Source organism: Cyclopterus lumpus, chromosome 5 (assembly GCF_009769545.1).
Source record: "Cyclopterus lumpus isolate fCycLum1 chromosome 5, fCycLum1.pri, whole genome shotgun sequence".
In the NCBI taxonomy this organism is placed as follows: Eukaryota; Metazoa; Chordata; class Actinopteri; order Perciformes; family Cyclopteridae; genus Cyclopterus; species Cyclopterus lumpus.
In genome coordinates, this window is record NC_046970.1 from 26497723 (window position 1) to 26512722 (window position 15000).

The 15000-nt window shown below is 41.4% G+C and overlaps 1 protein-coding gene across 1 annotated transcript in view; it reads left to right on the top strand.

The window, feature by feature from the left end:
* dock3 (dedicator of cytokinesis 3) overlaps positions 1–15000 on the top strand; it is a 94279-nt gene that overhangs the window by 36186 nt on the left and 43093 nt on the right. Inside the window, 5 exon segments of the mRNA XM_034533292.1 lie at positions 2827–2923; positions 11800–11948; positions 12053–12137; positions 14670–14711; positions 14808–14962. Coding sequence (XP_034389183.1) covers positions 2827–2923; positions 11800–11948; positions 12053–12137; positions 14670–14711; positions 14808–14962 — 528 coding nt within the window.

Consider the following 15000-nt stretch of genomic DNA (forward strand, 5'->3'; position numbering starts at 1 on the left):
TAAGGTTTAGACAACTAAACTACTAGTTAGGGTTAGACAACTAAACTACTAGTTAGGTTTAGACAACTAAACTACTAGTTATGTATAGACAACTAAACTACTAGTAAGGTTTAGACAACTAAACCACTAGTTAGGATTAGACAACTAAACTACTAGTTAGGGTTAGACAACTAAACTACTAGTTAGGTTTAGACAACTAAACTACTAGTTAGGATTAGACAACTAAACTACTAGTTAGGGTTAGACAACTAAACTACTAGTTAGGGTTAGACAACTAAACTACTCAGTTAGGTTTAGACAACTAAACTACTAGTTAGGTTTAGACAACTAAACTACTAGTAAGGTTTAGACAACTAAACTACTTAGTTAGATTTAGACAGCTAAACTACTAGTTAGGTTTAGACAACTAAACTACTAGTTAGGATTAGACAAATAAACTACTTATTTAGGTTTATACAACTAAACTACTAGTTAGGATTAGACAAATAAACTACTCAGTTAGGTTTAGACAACTAAACTACTAGTTAGGATTAGACAAATAAACTACTAGTTAGGTTTAGACAACTAAACTACTAGTTAGGATTAGACAACTAAACTACTAGTTAGGGTTAGACAACTAAACTACTAGTTAGGGTTAGACAACTAAACTACTAGTTAGGGTTAGACAACTAAACTACTAGTTAGGATTAGACAAATAAACTACTCAGTTAGGTTTAGACAACTAAACTACTAGTTAGGATTAGACAAATAAACTACTAGTTAGGTTTAGACAACTAAACTACTAGTTAGGATTAGACAAATAAACTACTAAACTAGTCAGTTCATCCTCTTCATGTTCTTCTTCTTCATCCTCTTCTTCTTCTTCATCTCGTCGCTGTAGACGTTTAGAGCTAATCTGATGAGTTGTTGTTCTCCCTAAATAAGGAATGGACCTCCTCGTTTCTCATTCCCTTCCATCTTCCAGACTCCATATTTAATACATTTACATAATTATGGAAACTGCAGATTAATCTGAGTTATGGAGCGTGACTCTGATTTGCATAAGAGTTTTTAAATTAGAGACACGGAGAGTAAATTAATTGGATTTAGAGAAACCTTTACTGTTTCAAGTAGACCCTCAGGGCAGAGAGGTGTGTGTGTGTGTTTCACTATATATATGAATAGCTATATTATATTATTCATTTCTTAAAGACTTGGCTTTGATCATCTTTCCCTTAAGGAATGAGGAGACTTCCTTTTCCTTCTGTCCATCAGACACCTCCAGGTCCAATGGACCCTCTGAGACGTGAAGTCACAACGACTCCGGGGAGGAAGCAGAGTTAATAAGGTGCAATGGAGAGATGTAAATTCATCCATAAGGAGAGAGAGAAGAGGAGATAGGTGCTCAGTGTATCCTAAAACATCCCCCAGCAGCCTATAAGCCTATAGCAGCATATCAAGGGGCTGGACCAGGGCAAACCTGATTCAGCCCTAACTATAAGCACTATTAAAGAGGAAAGTCTTAAGTCTATTCTTGAATGAGGTGACTGTGTCTGCCTCCAGGACTGAAAGTGGAAGCTGGTTCCATAAAAGAGGAGCTTGATAACTGAGTTGTGTTCTGTAGTTTTTAAATGCATCTTTTATGACATGAAACCAGAGAAGAACATGTATTTCTTATTAGATTATTATTCATAATTCATACACCTCGTTTCATTTTAATACCTGATATAAACGTACAAATCAAGTTCCACTACGTGCACGTCTAATGCACGCTGTTCTGTGGGTCCTGCTTTAGGTCCTGTCCTGCTTTGGGTCCTGCTTTGGGTCCTGCAGTAGGTCCTGCTTTGGGTCCTACAGTAGGTCCTGCATTGGGTCCTGCAGTGGGTCCTGCTTTGGGTCCTGCTTTGGGTCCTGCAGTAGGTCCTGCATTGGGTCCTGCAGTGGGTCCTGCTTTGGGTCCTGCAGTGGTTTATGTAGTGGGTTCTACAGTGGGTTCTGCAGTGGATCCTGCTGTGGGTCCTACAGTGGTTTATGTAGTGGGTTCTACAGTGGGTTCTGCAGTGGATCCTGCTGTGGGTCCTACAGTGGTTTATGTAGTGGGTTCTACAGTGGGTTCTGCAGTGGGTCCTGCTGTGGGTCCTACAGTGGTTTATGTAGTGGGTTCTACAGTGGGTTCTGCAGTGGGTCCTGCATTGGGTTCTGTAGTGGATCCTGCTGTGGGTCCTACAGTGGTTTATGTAGTGGGTTCTACAGTGGGTTCTGCAGTGGATCCTGCTGTGGGTCCTACAGTGGTTTATGTAGTGGGTTCTACAGTGGGTTCTGCAGTGGGTCCTGCTGTGGGTCCTACAGTGGTTTATGTAGTGGGTTCTACAGTGGGTCCTGCAGTAGGTTCTGCAGTGGATCCTGCTGTGGGTCCTACAGTGGTTTATGTAGTGGGTTCTACAGTGGGTTCTGCAGTGGATCCTGCTGTGGGTCCTACAGTGGTTTATGTAGTGGGTTCTACAGTGGGTTCTGCAGTGGGTCCTGCTGTGGGTCCTACAGTGGTTTATGTAGTGGGTTCTACAGTGGGTCCTGCAGTAGGTTCTGCAGTGGATCCTGCTTTGGGTCCTGCAGTGGTTTATGTAGTGGGTTCTACAGTGGGTTCTGCAGTGGGTCCTGCTGTGGGTCCTACAGTGGTTTATGTAGTGGGTTCTACAGTGGGTCCTGCAGTAGGTTCTGCAGTGGATCCTGCTGTGGGTCCTACAGTGGTTTATGTAGTGGGTTCTACAGTGGGTTCTGCAGTGGGTCCTGCAGTTGGTTCTGCTGGAGAACATGTTCCCCGTTCTTAAAGCCTGTGTTTCTGCTCAGGCCCCAGGAGACCGTGTCTCCTCTGGAGGACCCCACGGTGACGGAGGTGACGTCCACGCTGCAGGAGTGGGCGTTGCTGTGGAAGCAGCTGTACGTGGTGAGTAGCTCTTCTTCTTCACGGCTCTTTAATGCAAATAAAAGGTCATCATTGTGGTTATTAATGCTTTAATAATGCTTTATTAATGCTCCATTAATGCTTTAATTAATGCTTTATTAATGCTTTATTAATGCTTTAATTAGCAAATGAGCTAATTAATCACTCAGTGAGTCATGTGACGTTCATGCTGAAGGTTCCTTGTTACATAATCTAGGAACGTGTTGTTCCAAATAATATGAATCACATTCATAAACTTTCACCAGATGGTTTCACAGAACAATAAACGATGTCTGTCACGGTTCATGTGGAAGAAATGTTTCATGATATTTTATCTGAAACACTTTTTTGAACCATGAATCATGAATTTTTGGATCAATAAATACAAAGAAAAGAAAGAACCAAAGAGAACCATCGTCAGTCTTTACACCGACTTCAAGGCTGCAGCGAATCAAGCGCTCCTCAGAGACCAAGAAGCAAGTCGACCGGCGACGCCCACACTGTGACAGGCAGCAGAGCTCCACCAATCAGGCTTCAGAAGACCTGCAGTGAGAAGACAGTTATTAAAGAGCCATCTTTAACACAGAATATTATAACAAGCAGTGTAATAAATAAAGAGTAGAACTTCCTCTGAGAATCTTTGAACAATATTTAAATAAAATGTGAAGCGGAGAAAGTGAAGACGAGGAAGTGGCTGAACCAACCCGAGTGTCACTCATCAGAAGCTCTTCGATGCTCAAATATTGATGCAAGAAATGAGCGATGCTCTCAGTCGACTTCTGGTTTTAATGGTTTTAACTCTTCCTCCGACGGGTCCGGACTAACGTCTGGAGATAATCGCCGTTTGGTCGGCCGGTTGTTGGAGGAGAACTCTTTGAGGTCATGTGACGACAGAAGTGAATATTTAAGGTTTCCTTAAGAGACTCTTTACGGGACACGTGGCTCTACTTCCTGTCTGTCGCTCAACCTGAGGACACGTGGCTCTACTTCCTGTCTGTCGCTCTTCTTTAGGATACATGGCTCTACTTCCTGTCTGTCGCTCAACCTGAGGACACGTGGCTCTACTTCCTGTCTGTCGCTCTTCTTTAGGATACATGGCTCTACTTCCTGTCTGTCGCTTTGCTTTAGGACACGTGGCTCTACTTCCTGTCTGTCGCTCAACCTGAGGACACGTGGCTCTACTTCCTGTCTGTCGCTCTTCTTTAGGACACATGGCTCTACTTCCTGTCTGTCGCTCTTCTTTAGGACACATGGCTCTACTTCCTGTCTGTCGCTTTGCTTTAGGACACATGGCTCTACTTCCTGTCTGTCGCTTTGCTTTAGGACACATGGCTCTACTTCCTGTCCGTCGCTTTGCTTTAGGACACATGGCTCTACTTCCTGTCCGTCGCTTTGCTTTAGGATACATGGCTCTACTTCCTGTCTGTCGCTTTGCTTTAGGACACGTGGCTCTACTTCCTGTCTGTCGCTCCACCTGAGGACACGTGGCTCTACTTCCTGTCTGTCACTCTTCTTTAGGACACATGGCTCTACTTCCTGTCTGTCACTCTTCTTTAGGACACATGGCTCTACTTCCTGTCTGTCACTCTTCTTTAGGACACATGGCTCTACTTCCTGTCTGTCGCTTTGCTTTAGGACACGTGGCTCTACTTCCTGTCTGTCACTCCACCTGAGGACACATGGCTCTACTTCCTGTCTGTCACTCTTCTTTAGGACACATGGCTCTACTTCCTGTCTGTCGCTCTTCTTTAGGACATGTGGCTCTTTATTATTTATCTAACTAGACTTTTTAAACAACTAGATTACATATTGATATGACATCACATTGAATATGAAGCGTAATGGAGATGCTTCAGTCGTGTGTGAAGTTCTTTTTGTTGGAGCCGTGTTCGATCTGAAGAAGCAAACCTCTCAGACGCGTTGATATTAACACAACACTGATTTTACATGTTCATGAACCTTCAATGTTCTACCTGTCACGTGCACCCAAACATCACACGTTTGATTCCGAGGGGAAAACCGCCTCTGGGACGTACCCTCCGCTGTCAGACCTCGACTTCTATACAACCAGAGGAGTCGCCCCCTGGTGGTCAGGAGAGAGAATGCAGCTTTAACACATGAAGCATAGACTTCTATACAACCAGAGGAGGCGCCCCCTGGTGGTCAGGAGAGAGAATGCAGCTTTAACACATGAAGCATAGACTTCTATACAACCAGAGGAGTCGCCCCCTGGTGGTCAGGAGAGAGAATGCAGCTTTATCACATGAAGCATAGACTTCTATACAACCAGAGGAGTCACCCCCTGGTGGTCAGGAGAGAGAATGCAGCTTTAACACATGAAGCATAGACTTCTATACAACCAGAGGAGTCGCCCCCTGGTGGTCAGGAGAGAGAATGCAGCTTTAACACATGAAGCATAGACTTCTATACAACCAGAGGAGTCGCCCCCTGGTGGTCAGGAGAGAGAATGCAGCTTTAACACATGAAGCATAGACTTCTATACAACCAGAGGAGTCGCCCCCTGGTGGTCAGGAGAGAGAATGCAGCTTTAACACGTGAAGCATAGTCTTCTATACAACCAGAGGAGTTATGAGAATTAATTAGTAATAGAAAACATTTGAAATCTCTCTCTGATCACAGAGGAGTGTGTGAGGCATCTCCTTAAAAACAAACGATAAACAGATGCTGAGCAGAGTTACTCTCACTGTTGCTAAGCAACTACTGAAATTGCACTCTTTGGCTAAGTCTTTTTTTATCATTGAGTGCCTAAAAACATGCAAATCAGGCTTCATACAGGAAAAGGACTTCCCTGTGGAAACACTGACTCATGAATCATATTATTATATATTTATTTTAGAAGCAGCAAACCTGTTACGCAATGCTTTAAATACACTGACATGCAGAAAGATTTTATATATCTATATATATATATCTCTATATATATATATATAGATATATATATATATAGAGATATATCATATCTATATATATATAACGTACTGAAAGTGCAGTTTTTCGTGTCGACCTTCCACACTAACAATGTGTGAGGACACATTAGTGTGTGTGTGTGTGTGTGTGTGTGTGTGTGTGTGTGTTCATAACATGCTGCCATGAACTGAATGGACGTTTAACTCTGGAGGGCCTTAGAGCTCTAATAATAGAACACGCTGTATGGAGTGTGTGCCGGGTTCGTTGTGTACGTGTGTTTCTTGTGTGTTACTTGTGTGTTTCTTGTGTGTTTCTTGTGTGTTACTTGTGTGTTACTTGTGTGTTTCTTGTGTGTTTCTTGTGTGTTTCTTGTGTGTTACTTGTGTGTTACTTGTGTGTTACTTGTGTGTTTCTTGTGTGTGTTTCTTGTGTGTTTCTTGTGTGTTTCTTGTGTGTTTCTTGTGTGTTACTTGTGTGTTTCTTGTGTGTTACTTGTGTGTTTCTTGTGTGTTACTTGTGTGTTTTTTGTGTGTTTCTTGTGTGTTACTTGTGTGTTACTTGTGTGTTACTTGTGTGTTACTTGTGTGTTACTTGTGTGTTTTTTGTGTGTTACTTGTGTGTTTCTTGTGTGTTACTTGTGTGTTACTTGTGTGTTACTTGTGTGTTTCTTGTGTGTGTTTCTTGTGTGTTTCTTGTGTGTTTCTTGTGTGTTTCTTGTGTGTTACTTGTGTGTTTCTTGTGTGTTACTTGTGTGTTACTTGTGTGTTTCTTGTGTGTTACTTGTGTGTTTTTTGTGTGTTTCTTGTGTGTTACTTGTGTGTTACTTGTGTGTTACTTGTGTGTTACTTGTGTGTTTTTTGTGTGTTACTTGTGTGTTTCTTGTGTGTTACTTGTGTGTTACTTGTGTGTTACTTGTGTGTTTCTTGTGTGTGTTTCTTGTGTGTTTCTTGTGTGTTTCTTGTGTGTTTCTTGTGTGTTACTTGTGTGTTTCTTGTGTGTTACTTGTGTGTTACTTGTGTGTTTCTTGTGTGTTACTTGTGTGTTTCTTGTGTGTTACTTGTGTGTTACTTGTGTGTTACTTGTGTGTTTCTTGTGTGTTACTTGTGTGTTTCTTGTGTGTTACTTGTGTGTTTCTTGTGTGTTACTGTGTTTCTTGTGTGTTTCTTGTGTGTTTCTTGTGTGTTACTTGTGTGTTTCTTGTGTGTTACTTGTGTGTTACTTGTGTGTTTCTTGTGTGTTACTTGTGTGTTTCTTGTGTGTTTCTTGTGTGTTTCTTGTGTGTTACTTGTGTGTTACTTGTGTGTTACTTGTGTGTTTCTTGTGTGTGTTTCTTGTGTGTTTCTTGTGTGTTTCTTGTGTGTTTCTTGTGTGTTACTTGTGTGTTTCTTGTGTGTTACTTGTGTGTTACTTGTGTGTTTCTTGTGTGTTACTTGTGTGTTTTTTGTGTGTTTCTTGTGTGTTTCTTGTGTGTTACTTGTGTGTTACTTGTGTGTTACTTGTGTGTTACTTGTGTGTTTTTTGTGTGTTACTTGTGTGTTTCTTGTGTGTTACTTGTGTGTTACTTGTGTGTTACTTGTGTGTTTCTTGTGTGTGTTTCTTGTGTGTTTCTTGTGTGTTTCTTGTGTGTTTCTTGTGTGTTACTTGTGTGTTTCTTGTGTGTTACTTGTGTGTTACTTGTGTGTTTCTTGTGTGTTACTTGTGTGTGTTTTGTGTGTTTCTTGTGTGTTACTTGTGTGTTTCTTGTGTGTTACTTGTGTGTTACTTGTGTGTTACTTGTGTGTTTTTTGTGTGTTACTTGTGTGTTTCTTGTGTGTTACTTGTGTGTTACTTGTGTGTTACTTGTGTGTTTCTTGTGTGTTACTTGTGTGTTACTTGTGTGTTTCTTGTGTGTTACTTGTGTGTTTCTTGTGTGTTACTTGTGTGTTACTTGTGTGTTACTTGTGTGTTTCTTGTGTGTTACTTGTGTGTTTCTTGTGTGTTACTTGTGTGTTTCTTGTGTGTTACTGTGTTTCTTGTGTGTTTCTTGTGTGTTTCTTGTGTGTTACTTGTGTGTTTCTTGTGTGTTACTTGTGTGTTACTTGTGTGTTTCTTGTGTGTTACTTGTGTGTTTCTTGTGTGTTTCTTGTGTGTTTCTTGTGTGTTACTTGTGTGTTACTTGTGTGTTACTTGTGTGTTTCTTGTGTGTGTTTCTTGTGTGTTTCTTGTGTGTTTCTTGTGTGTTTCTTGTGTGTTACTTGTGTGTTTCTTGTGTGTTACTTGTGTGTTACTTGTGTGTTTCTTGTGTGTTACTTGTGTGTTTTTTGTGTGTTTCTTGTGTGTTTCTTGTGTGTTACTTGTGTGTTACTTGTGTGTTACTTGTGTGTTACTTGTGTGTTTTTTGTGTGTTACTTGTGTGTTTCTTGTGTGTTACTTGTGTGTTACTTGTGTGTTACTTGTGTGTTTCTTGTGTGTGTTTCTTGTGTGTTTCTTGTGTGTTTCTTGTGTGTTTCTTGTGTGTTACTTGTGTGTTTCTTGTGTGTTACTTGTGTGTTACTTGTGTGTTTCTTGTGTGTTACTTGTGTGTGTTTTGTGTGTTTCTTGTGTGTTACTTGTGTGTTTCTTGTGTGTTACTTGTGTGTTACTTGTGTGTTACTTGTGTGTTTTTTGTGTGTTACTTGTGTGTTTCTTGTGTGTTACTTGTGTGTTACTTGTGTGTTACTTGTGTGTTTCTTGTGTGTTACTTGTGTGTTTCTTGTGTGTTACTTGTGTGTTACTTGTGTGTTTTTTGTGTGTTTCTTGTGTGTTACTTGTGTGTTTCTTGTGTGTTACTTGTGTGTTTCTTGTGTGTTACTGTGTTTCTTGTGTGTTTCTTGTGTGTTTCTTGTGTGTTACTTGTGTGTTTCTTGTGTGTTACTTGTGTGTTACTTGTGTGTTTCTTGTGTGTTACTTGTGTGTTTCTTGTGTGTTACTTGTGTGTTTCTTGTGTGTTTCTTGTGTGTTACTTGTGTGTTTCTTGTGTGTTACTTGTGTGTTTCTTGTGTGTTACTTGTGTGTTACTTGTGTGTTACTTGTGTGTTTCTTGTGTGTTACTTGTGTGTTTCTTGTGTGTTACTTGTGTGTTTCTTGTGTGTTACTTGTGTGTTTCTTGTGTGTTACTTGTGTGTTTCTTGTGTGTTACTTGTGTGTTTCTTGTGTGTTACTTGTGTGTTACTTGTGTGTTACTTGTGTGTTTTTTGTGTGTTTCTTGTGTGTTACTTGTGTGTTTCTTGTGTGTTACTTGTGTGTTTCTTGTGTGTTACTGTGTTTCTTGTGTGTTTCTTGTGTGTTTCTTGTGTGTTACTTGTGTGTTTCTTGTGTGTTACTTGTGTGTTACTTGTGTGTTTCTTGTGTGTTTCTTGTGTGTTACTTGTGTGTTTCTTGTGTGTTACTTGTGTGTTACTTGTGTGTTACTTGTGTGTTTTTTGTGTGTTTCTTGTGTGTTACTTGTGTGTTTCTTGTGTGTTACTTGTGTGTTACTTGTGTGTTTCTTGTGTGTTACTTGTGTGTTTCTTGTGTGTTACTTGTGTGTTACTTGTGTGTTACTTGTGTGTTTCTTTTGTGTTACTTGTGTGTTTCTTGTGTGTTACTTGTGTGTTACTTGTGTGTTACTTGTGTGTTACTTGTGTGTTTTTTGTGTGTTTCTTGTGTGTTACTTGTGTGTTTCTTGTGTGTTACTTGTGTGTTTCTTGTGTGTTACTGTGTTTCTTGTGTGTTACTTGTGTGTTACTTGTGTGTTACTTGTGTGTTTCTTGTGTGTTACTGTGTTTCTTGTGTGTTTCTTGTGTGTTTCTTGTGTGTTACTTGTGTGTTACTTGTGTGTTTCTTGTGTGTTACTTGTGTGTTTCTTGTGTGTTACTTGTGTGTTTCTTGTGTGTTTCTTGTGTGTTACTTGTGTGTTTCTTGTGTGTTACTTGTGTGTTTCTTGTGTGTTACTTGTGTGTTACTTGTGTGTTACTTGTGTGTTTCTTGTGTGTTACTTGTGTGTTTCTTGTGTGTTACTTGTGTGTTTCTTGTGTGTTACTTGTGTGTTTCTTGTGTGTTACTTGTGTGTTACTTGTGTGTTACTTGTGTGTTTTTTGTGTGTTACTTGTGTGTTTCTTGTGTGTTACTTGTGTGTTACTTGTGTGTTACTTGTGTGTTTCTTGTGTGTTACTTGTGTGTTTCTTGTGTGTTACTTGTGTGTTACTTGTGTGTTACTTGTGTGTTTTTTGTGTGTTTCTTGTGTGTTACTTGTGTGTTTCTTGTGTGTTACTTGTGTGTTTCTTGTGTGTTACTGTGTTTCTTGTGTGTTTCTTGTGTGTTTCTTGTGTGTTACTTGTGTGTTTCTTGTGTGTTACTTGTGTGTTACTTGTGTGTTTCTTGTGTGTTACTTGTGTGTTTCTTGTGTGTTACTTGTGTGTTTCTTGTGTGTTTCTTGTGTGTTACTTGTGTGTTTCTTGTGTGTTACTTGTGTGTTTCTTGTGTGTTACTTGTGTGTTACTTGTGTGTTACTTGTGTGTTTCTTGTGTGTTACTTGTGTGTTTCTTGTGTGTTACTTGTGTGTTTCTTGTGTGTTACTTGTGTGTTTCTTGTGTGTTACTTGTGTGTTTCTTGTGTGTTACTTGTGTGTTACTTGTGTGTTACTTGTGTGTTTCTTGTGTGTTACTTGTGTGTTACTTGTGTGTTACTTGTGTGTTTTTTGTGTGTTTCTTGTGTGTTACTTGTGTGTTTCTTGTGTGTTACTTGTGTGTTACTTGTGTGTTTCTTGTGTGTTACTTGTGTGTTTCTTGTGTGTTACTTGTGTGTTACTTGTGTGTTACTTGTGTGTTTTTTGTGTGTTTCTTGTGTGTTACTTGTGTGTTTCTTGTGTGTTACTTGTGTGTTTCTTGTGTGTTACTGTGTTTCTTGTGTGTTACTTGTGTGTTACTTGTGTGTTTCTTGTGTGTTACTTGTGTGTTTCTTGTGTGTTACTTGTGTGTTTCTTGTGTGTTTCTTGTGTGTTTCTTGTGTGTTTTTTGTGTGTTTCTTGTGTGTTTCTTGTGTGTTTCTTGTGTGTTTCTTGTGTGTTTTTTGTGTGTTTTTTGTGTGTTTTTTGTGTGTTTCTTGTGTGTTTCTTGTGTGTTTCTTGTGTGTTTCTTGTGTGTTTCTTGTGTGTTTTTTGTGTGTTTCTTGTGTGTTACTTGTGTGTTTCTTGTGTGTTACTTGTGTGTTACTTGTGTGTTACTTGTGTGTTTCTTGTGTGTTACTTGTGTGTTTCTTGTGTGTTACTTGTGTGTTACTTGTGTGTTACTTGTGTGTTTTTTGTGTGTTTCTTGTGTGTTACTTGTGTGTTTCTTGTGTGTTACTTGTGTGTTTCTTGTGTGTTACTGTGTTTCTTGTGTGTTACTTGTGTGTTACTTGTGTGTTTCTTGTGTGTTACTTGTGTGTTTCTTGTGTGTTACTTGTGTGTTTCTTGTGTGTTTCTTGTGTGTTTCTTGTGTGTTTTTTGTGTGTTTCTTGTGTGTTTCTTGTGTGTTTCTTGTGTGTTTCTTGTGTGTTTCTTGTGTGTTTTTTGTGTGTTTTTTGTGTGTTTTTTGTGTGTTTCTTGTGTGTTTCTTGTGTGTTTCTTGTGTGTTTCTTGTGTGTTTCTTGTGTGTTTTTTGTGTGTTTCTTGTGTGTTTCTTGTGTGTTTCTTGTGTGTTTCTTGTGTGTTTCTTGTGTGTTTCTTGTGTGTTTCTTGTGTGTTACTTGTGTGTTTCTTGTGTGTTACTTGTGTGTTACTTGTGTGTTTCTTGTGTGTTACTGTGTTTCTTGTGTGTTACTGTGTTTCTTGTGTGTTTCTTGTGTGTTTCTTGTGTGTTACTGTGTTTCTTGTGTGTTTCTTGTGTGTTTCTTGTGTGTTTCTTGTGTGCGTCTACTCAGGGCGTCCTTAGTGTGTGATGTGGTGTATCTGTGTATCTGACCCCCCCCAACAGAAACACAAGGTGGATCTGTTCTACAAAGTGCGTCATGTGATGATGGAGCTGATCGACCTGAGGAGGCAGCTGCTGTCAGGTCACCTGACCCAGGACCAGAACCGGGACGTCAAGAGACACGTCACCGTGAGGCTGGACTGGGGCAACGAGTGAGACACACACACATGTACACGCACACACACACACACACACACACATACACACACACACGTATACACACACATATAAAGACTCCTCCTCCTCTGCCCCTCAGACACCTGGGTCTGGACCTGGTCCCCAGGAAGGAGTTTGAGATGGTCGATGAAGACCAGATCAGCGTGTCAGATCTCTATAAGATGGTGACTCCTTTATTGATTTATTGATTTATTTATTGATCCTTTATCAACGCGTTTCCTCACAGAGATTGCTGTAGAACATCTAGTTTCTGATCATGTGACTTTGTTATCAACCAATCAGTGTTTAGACCAACAGGAGGAGAGCTAGTAACGTCAGCTAGTAACGTTAGCAGCACCGCTAACGGAGAACCAGGAGGTTCACTTCAGTTACATGATGATGCGTTCAGGCTCTGCTCAGTGAACATGAGTACTGGCTGAAGGTACATGATAACGTTCTCATGATGCGTTCAGGCTCTGCTCAGTGAACATGAGTACTGGCTGAAAGTAAATGATAACGTTCTTGTGATGCGTTCAGGCTCTGCTCAGTGAACATGAGTACTGGCTGAAGGTAAATGATAACGTTCTCGTGATGCGTTCAGGCTCTACTCAGTGAACATGAGTACTGACTGAAGGTAAATGATAACGTTCTCGTGATGCGTTCAGGCTCTACTCAGTGAACATGAGTACTGGCTGAAAGTAAATGATAACGTTCTCGTGATGCGTTCAGGTGTAATCTAGTAACATGTAGTGTTGGTGATGAACTAGAATGAATCCAGATGCTTATGAATATAAATCTATATTCCAGGTGTATGATGAGCTCAGGTGTGTGTGGGTGTAAACACGTCACCTGTGAGTCAGACTCTTGCTGCTAGTTCAAGGTCTGTTGGTGAAACACGACGTTCAGGCTCTCGGCTTTAAGTAGCTGTTCCCCTTTTGGTCTGTTGCCTGGAGACAGGAGGAGACAAAGAGACAAAGATACAGGAAGAGACAAAGAGACAGGAAGAGACAAAGAGACAGGAGGAGACAAAGAGACAGGAGGAGACAAAGAGACAGGAGGAGACAAAGAGACAGGAAGAGACAGGAGGAGACAAAGAGACAGGAGGAGACAAAGAGACAGGAAGAGACAAAGAGACAGGAGGAGACAAAGAGACAGGAAGAGACAAAGAGACAGGAGGAGACAAAGAGACAGTAAGTGACAAAGAGACAAAGAGACAGGAGGAGACAAAGAGACAGGAAGAGACAAAGAGACAGGAAGAACAGAAAAACATCAAGAAAGATCTAAAAAAAATAGAGAAGAGATGAGGAGAGAACAGGAGGAGATGAAACAAGGAGAGGAGATGAGGAGAGAACAGGAGGAGATGAGACAAGGAGAGGAGATGAGGAGAGAACAGGAGGAGATGAGACAAGGAGAGGAGATGAGGAGAGAACAGGAGGAGATGAGACAAGGAGAGGAGATGAGGAGAGAACAGAGGAGATGAAACAAGGAGAGGAGATGAGGAGAGAACAGGAGGAGATGAGACAAGGAGAGGAGATGAGGAGAGAACAGAGGAGATGAAACAAGGAGAGGAGATGAGGAGAGAACAGGAGGAGATGAAACAAGGAGAGGAGATGAGGAGAGAACAGGAGGAGATGAGACAAGGAGAGGAGATGAGGAGAGAACAGAGGAGATGAAACAAGGAGAGGAGATGAGGACGAGAACAGGAGGAGATGAGACAAGGAGAGGAGATGAGGAGAGAACAGAGGAGATGAAACAAGGAGAGGAGATGAGGAGAGAACAGGAGGAGATGAAACAAGGAGAGGAGATGAGGAGAGAACAGGAGGAGATGAGACAAGGAGAGGAGATGAGGAGAGAACAGAGGAGATGAAACAAGGAGAGGAGATGAGGAGAGAACAGGAGGAGATGAGACAAGGAGAGGAGATGAGGAGAGAACAGGAGGAGATGAAACAAGGAGAGGAGATGAGGAGAGAACAGGAGGAGATGAGACAAGGAGAGGAGATGAGGAGAGAACAGGAGGAGATGAAACAAGGAGAGGAGATGAGGAGAGAACAGGAGGAGATGAAACAAGGAGAGGAGATGAGGAGAGAACAGGAGGAGATGAGACAAGGAGAGGAGATGAGGAGAGAACAGAGGAGATGAAACAAGGAGAGGAGATGAGGAGAGAAGGAGATGAAACAAGGAGAGGTGATGAGGAGAGAAGGAGATGAAACAAGGAGAGGTGATGAGGAGAGAATGAGATGAAACAAGGAGAGGTGATGAGGAGAGAAGGAGATGAAACAAGGAGAGGAGATGAGGAGAGAACAGAGGAGATGAAACAAGGAGAGGAGATGAGGAGACAACAGAGGAGATGAAACAAGGAGAGGTGATGAGGAGAGAACAGAGGAGATGAAACAAGGAGAGGTGATGAGGAGACAACAGAGGAGATGAAACAAGGAGAGGAGATGAGGAGACAACAGAGGAGATGAAACAAGGAGAGGAGATGAGGAGACAACAGAGGAGATGAAACAAGGAGAGGAGATGAGGAGACAACAGAGGAGATGAAACAAGGAGAGGAGAAGAGGAGACAAGAAGAAGAAATGAGGAGAGGAAATACAATAATATATGGAAATGAAGTGAAAACAAGGGGAGAGGAAACAATGAGAAGAGACGAGGAGACAAGGAGACGAGGAGAGAACATGACGATGAAGCCCTGATGTCACCTTTTGTGTCTCCTCCAGCACCTGTCCAGCAGACACAGTGTTCAGCTGAGTACTACACAGGTACAACATAGTACATTTAATGTACTTCACATGTACTTCTACTACATGTATCTGAAACAAAGTACCGGAGCATCCATAATACTTGTGTACTTGCAGGGTGACGGGACCCGCCAGAGACCCGGGGAGCCGGGTCGAGGTCCAGTACCACACCACCTGCTGGTCAACCTGAAGAGCTTCACCTACAACAGCATCGGGGAGGACACGGACATCCTGTTCTCTCTGTACGACCTGAGGGAGGGCAAGACCATCAGGTAGGGAGTACCTGGAGTACCTGGAGTACCTGGAGTAC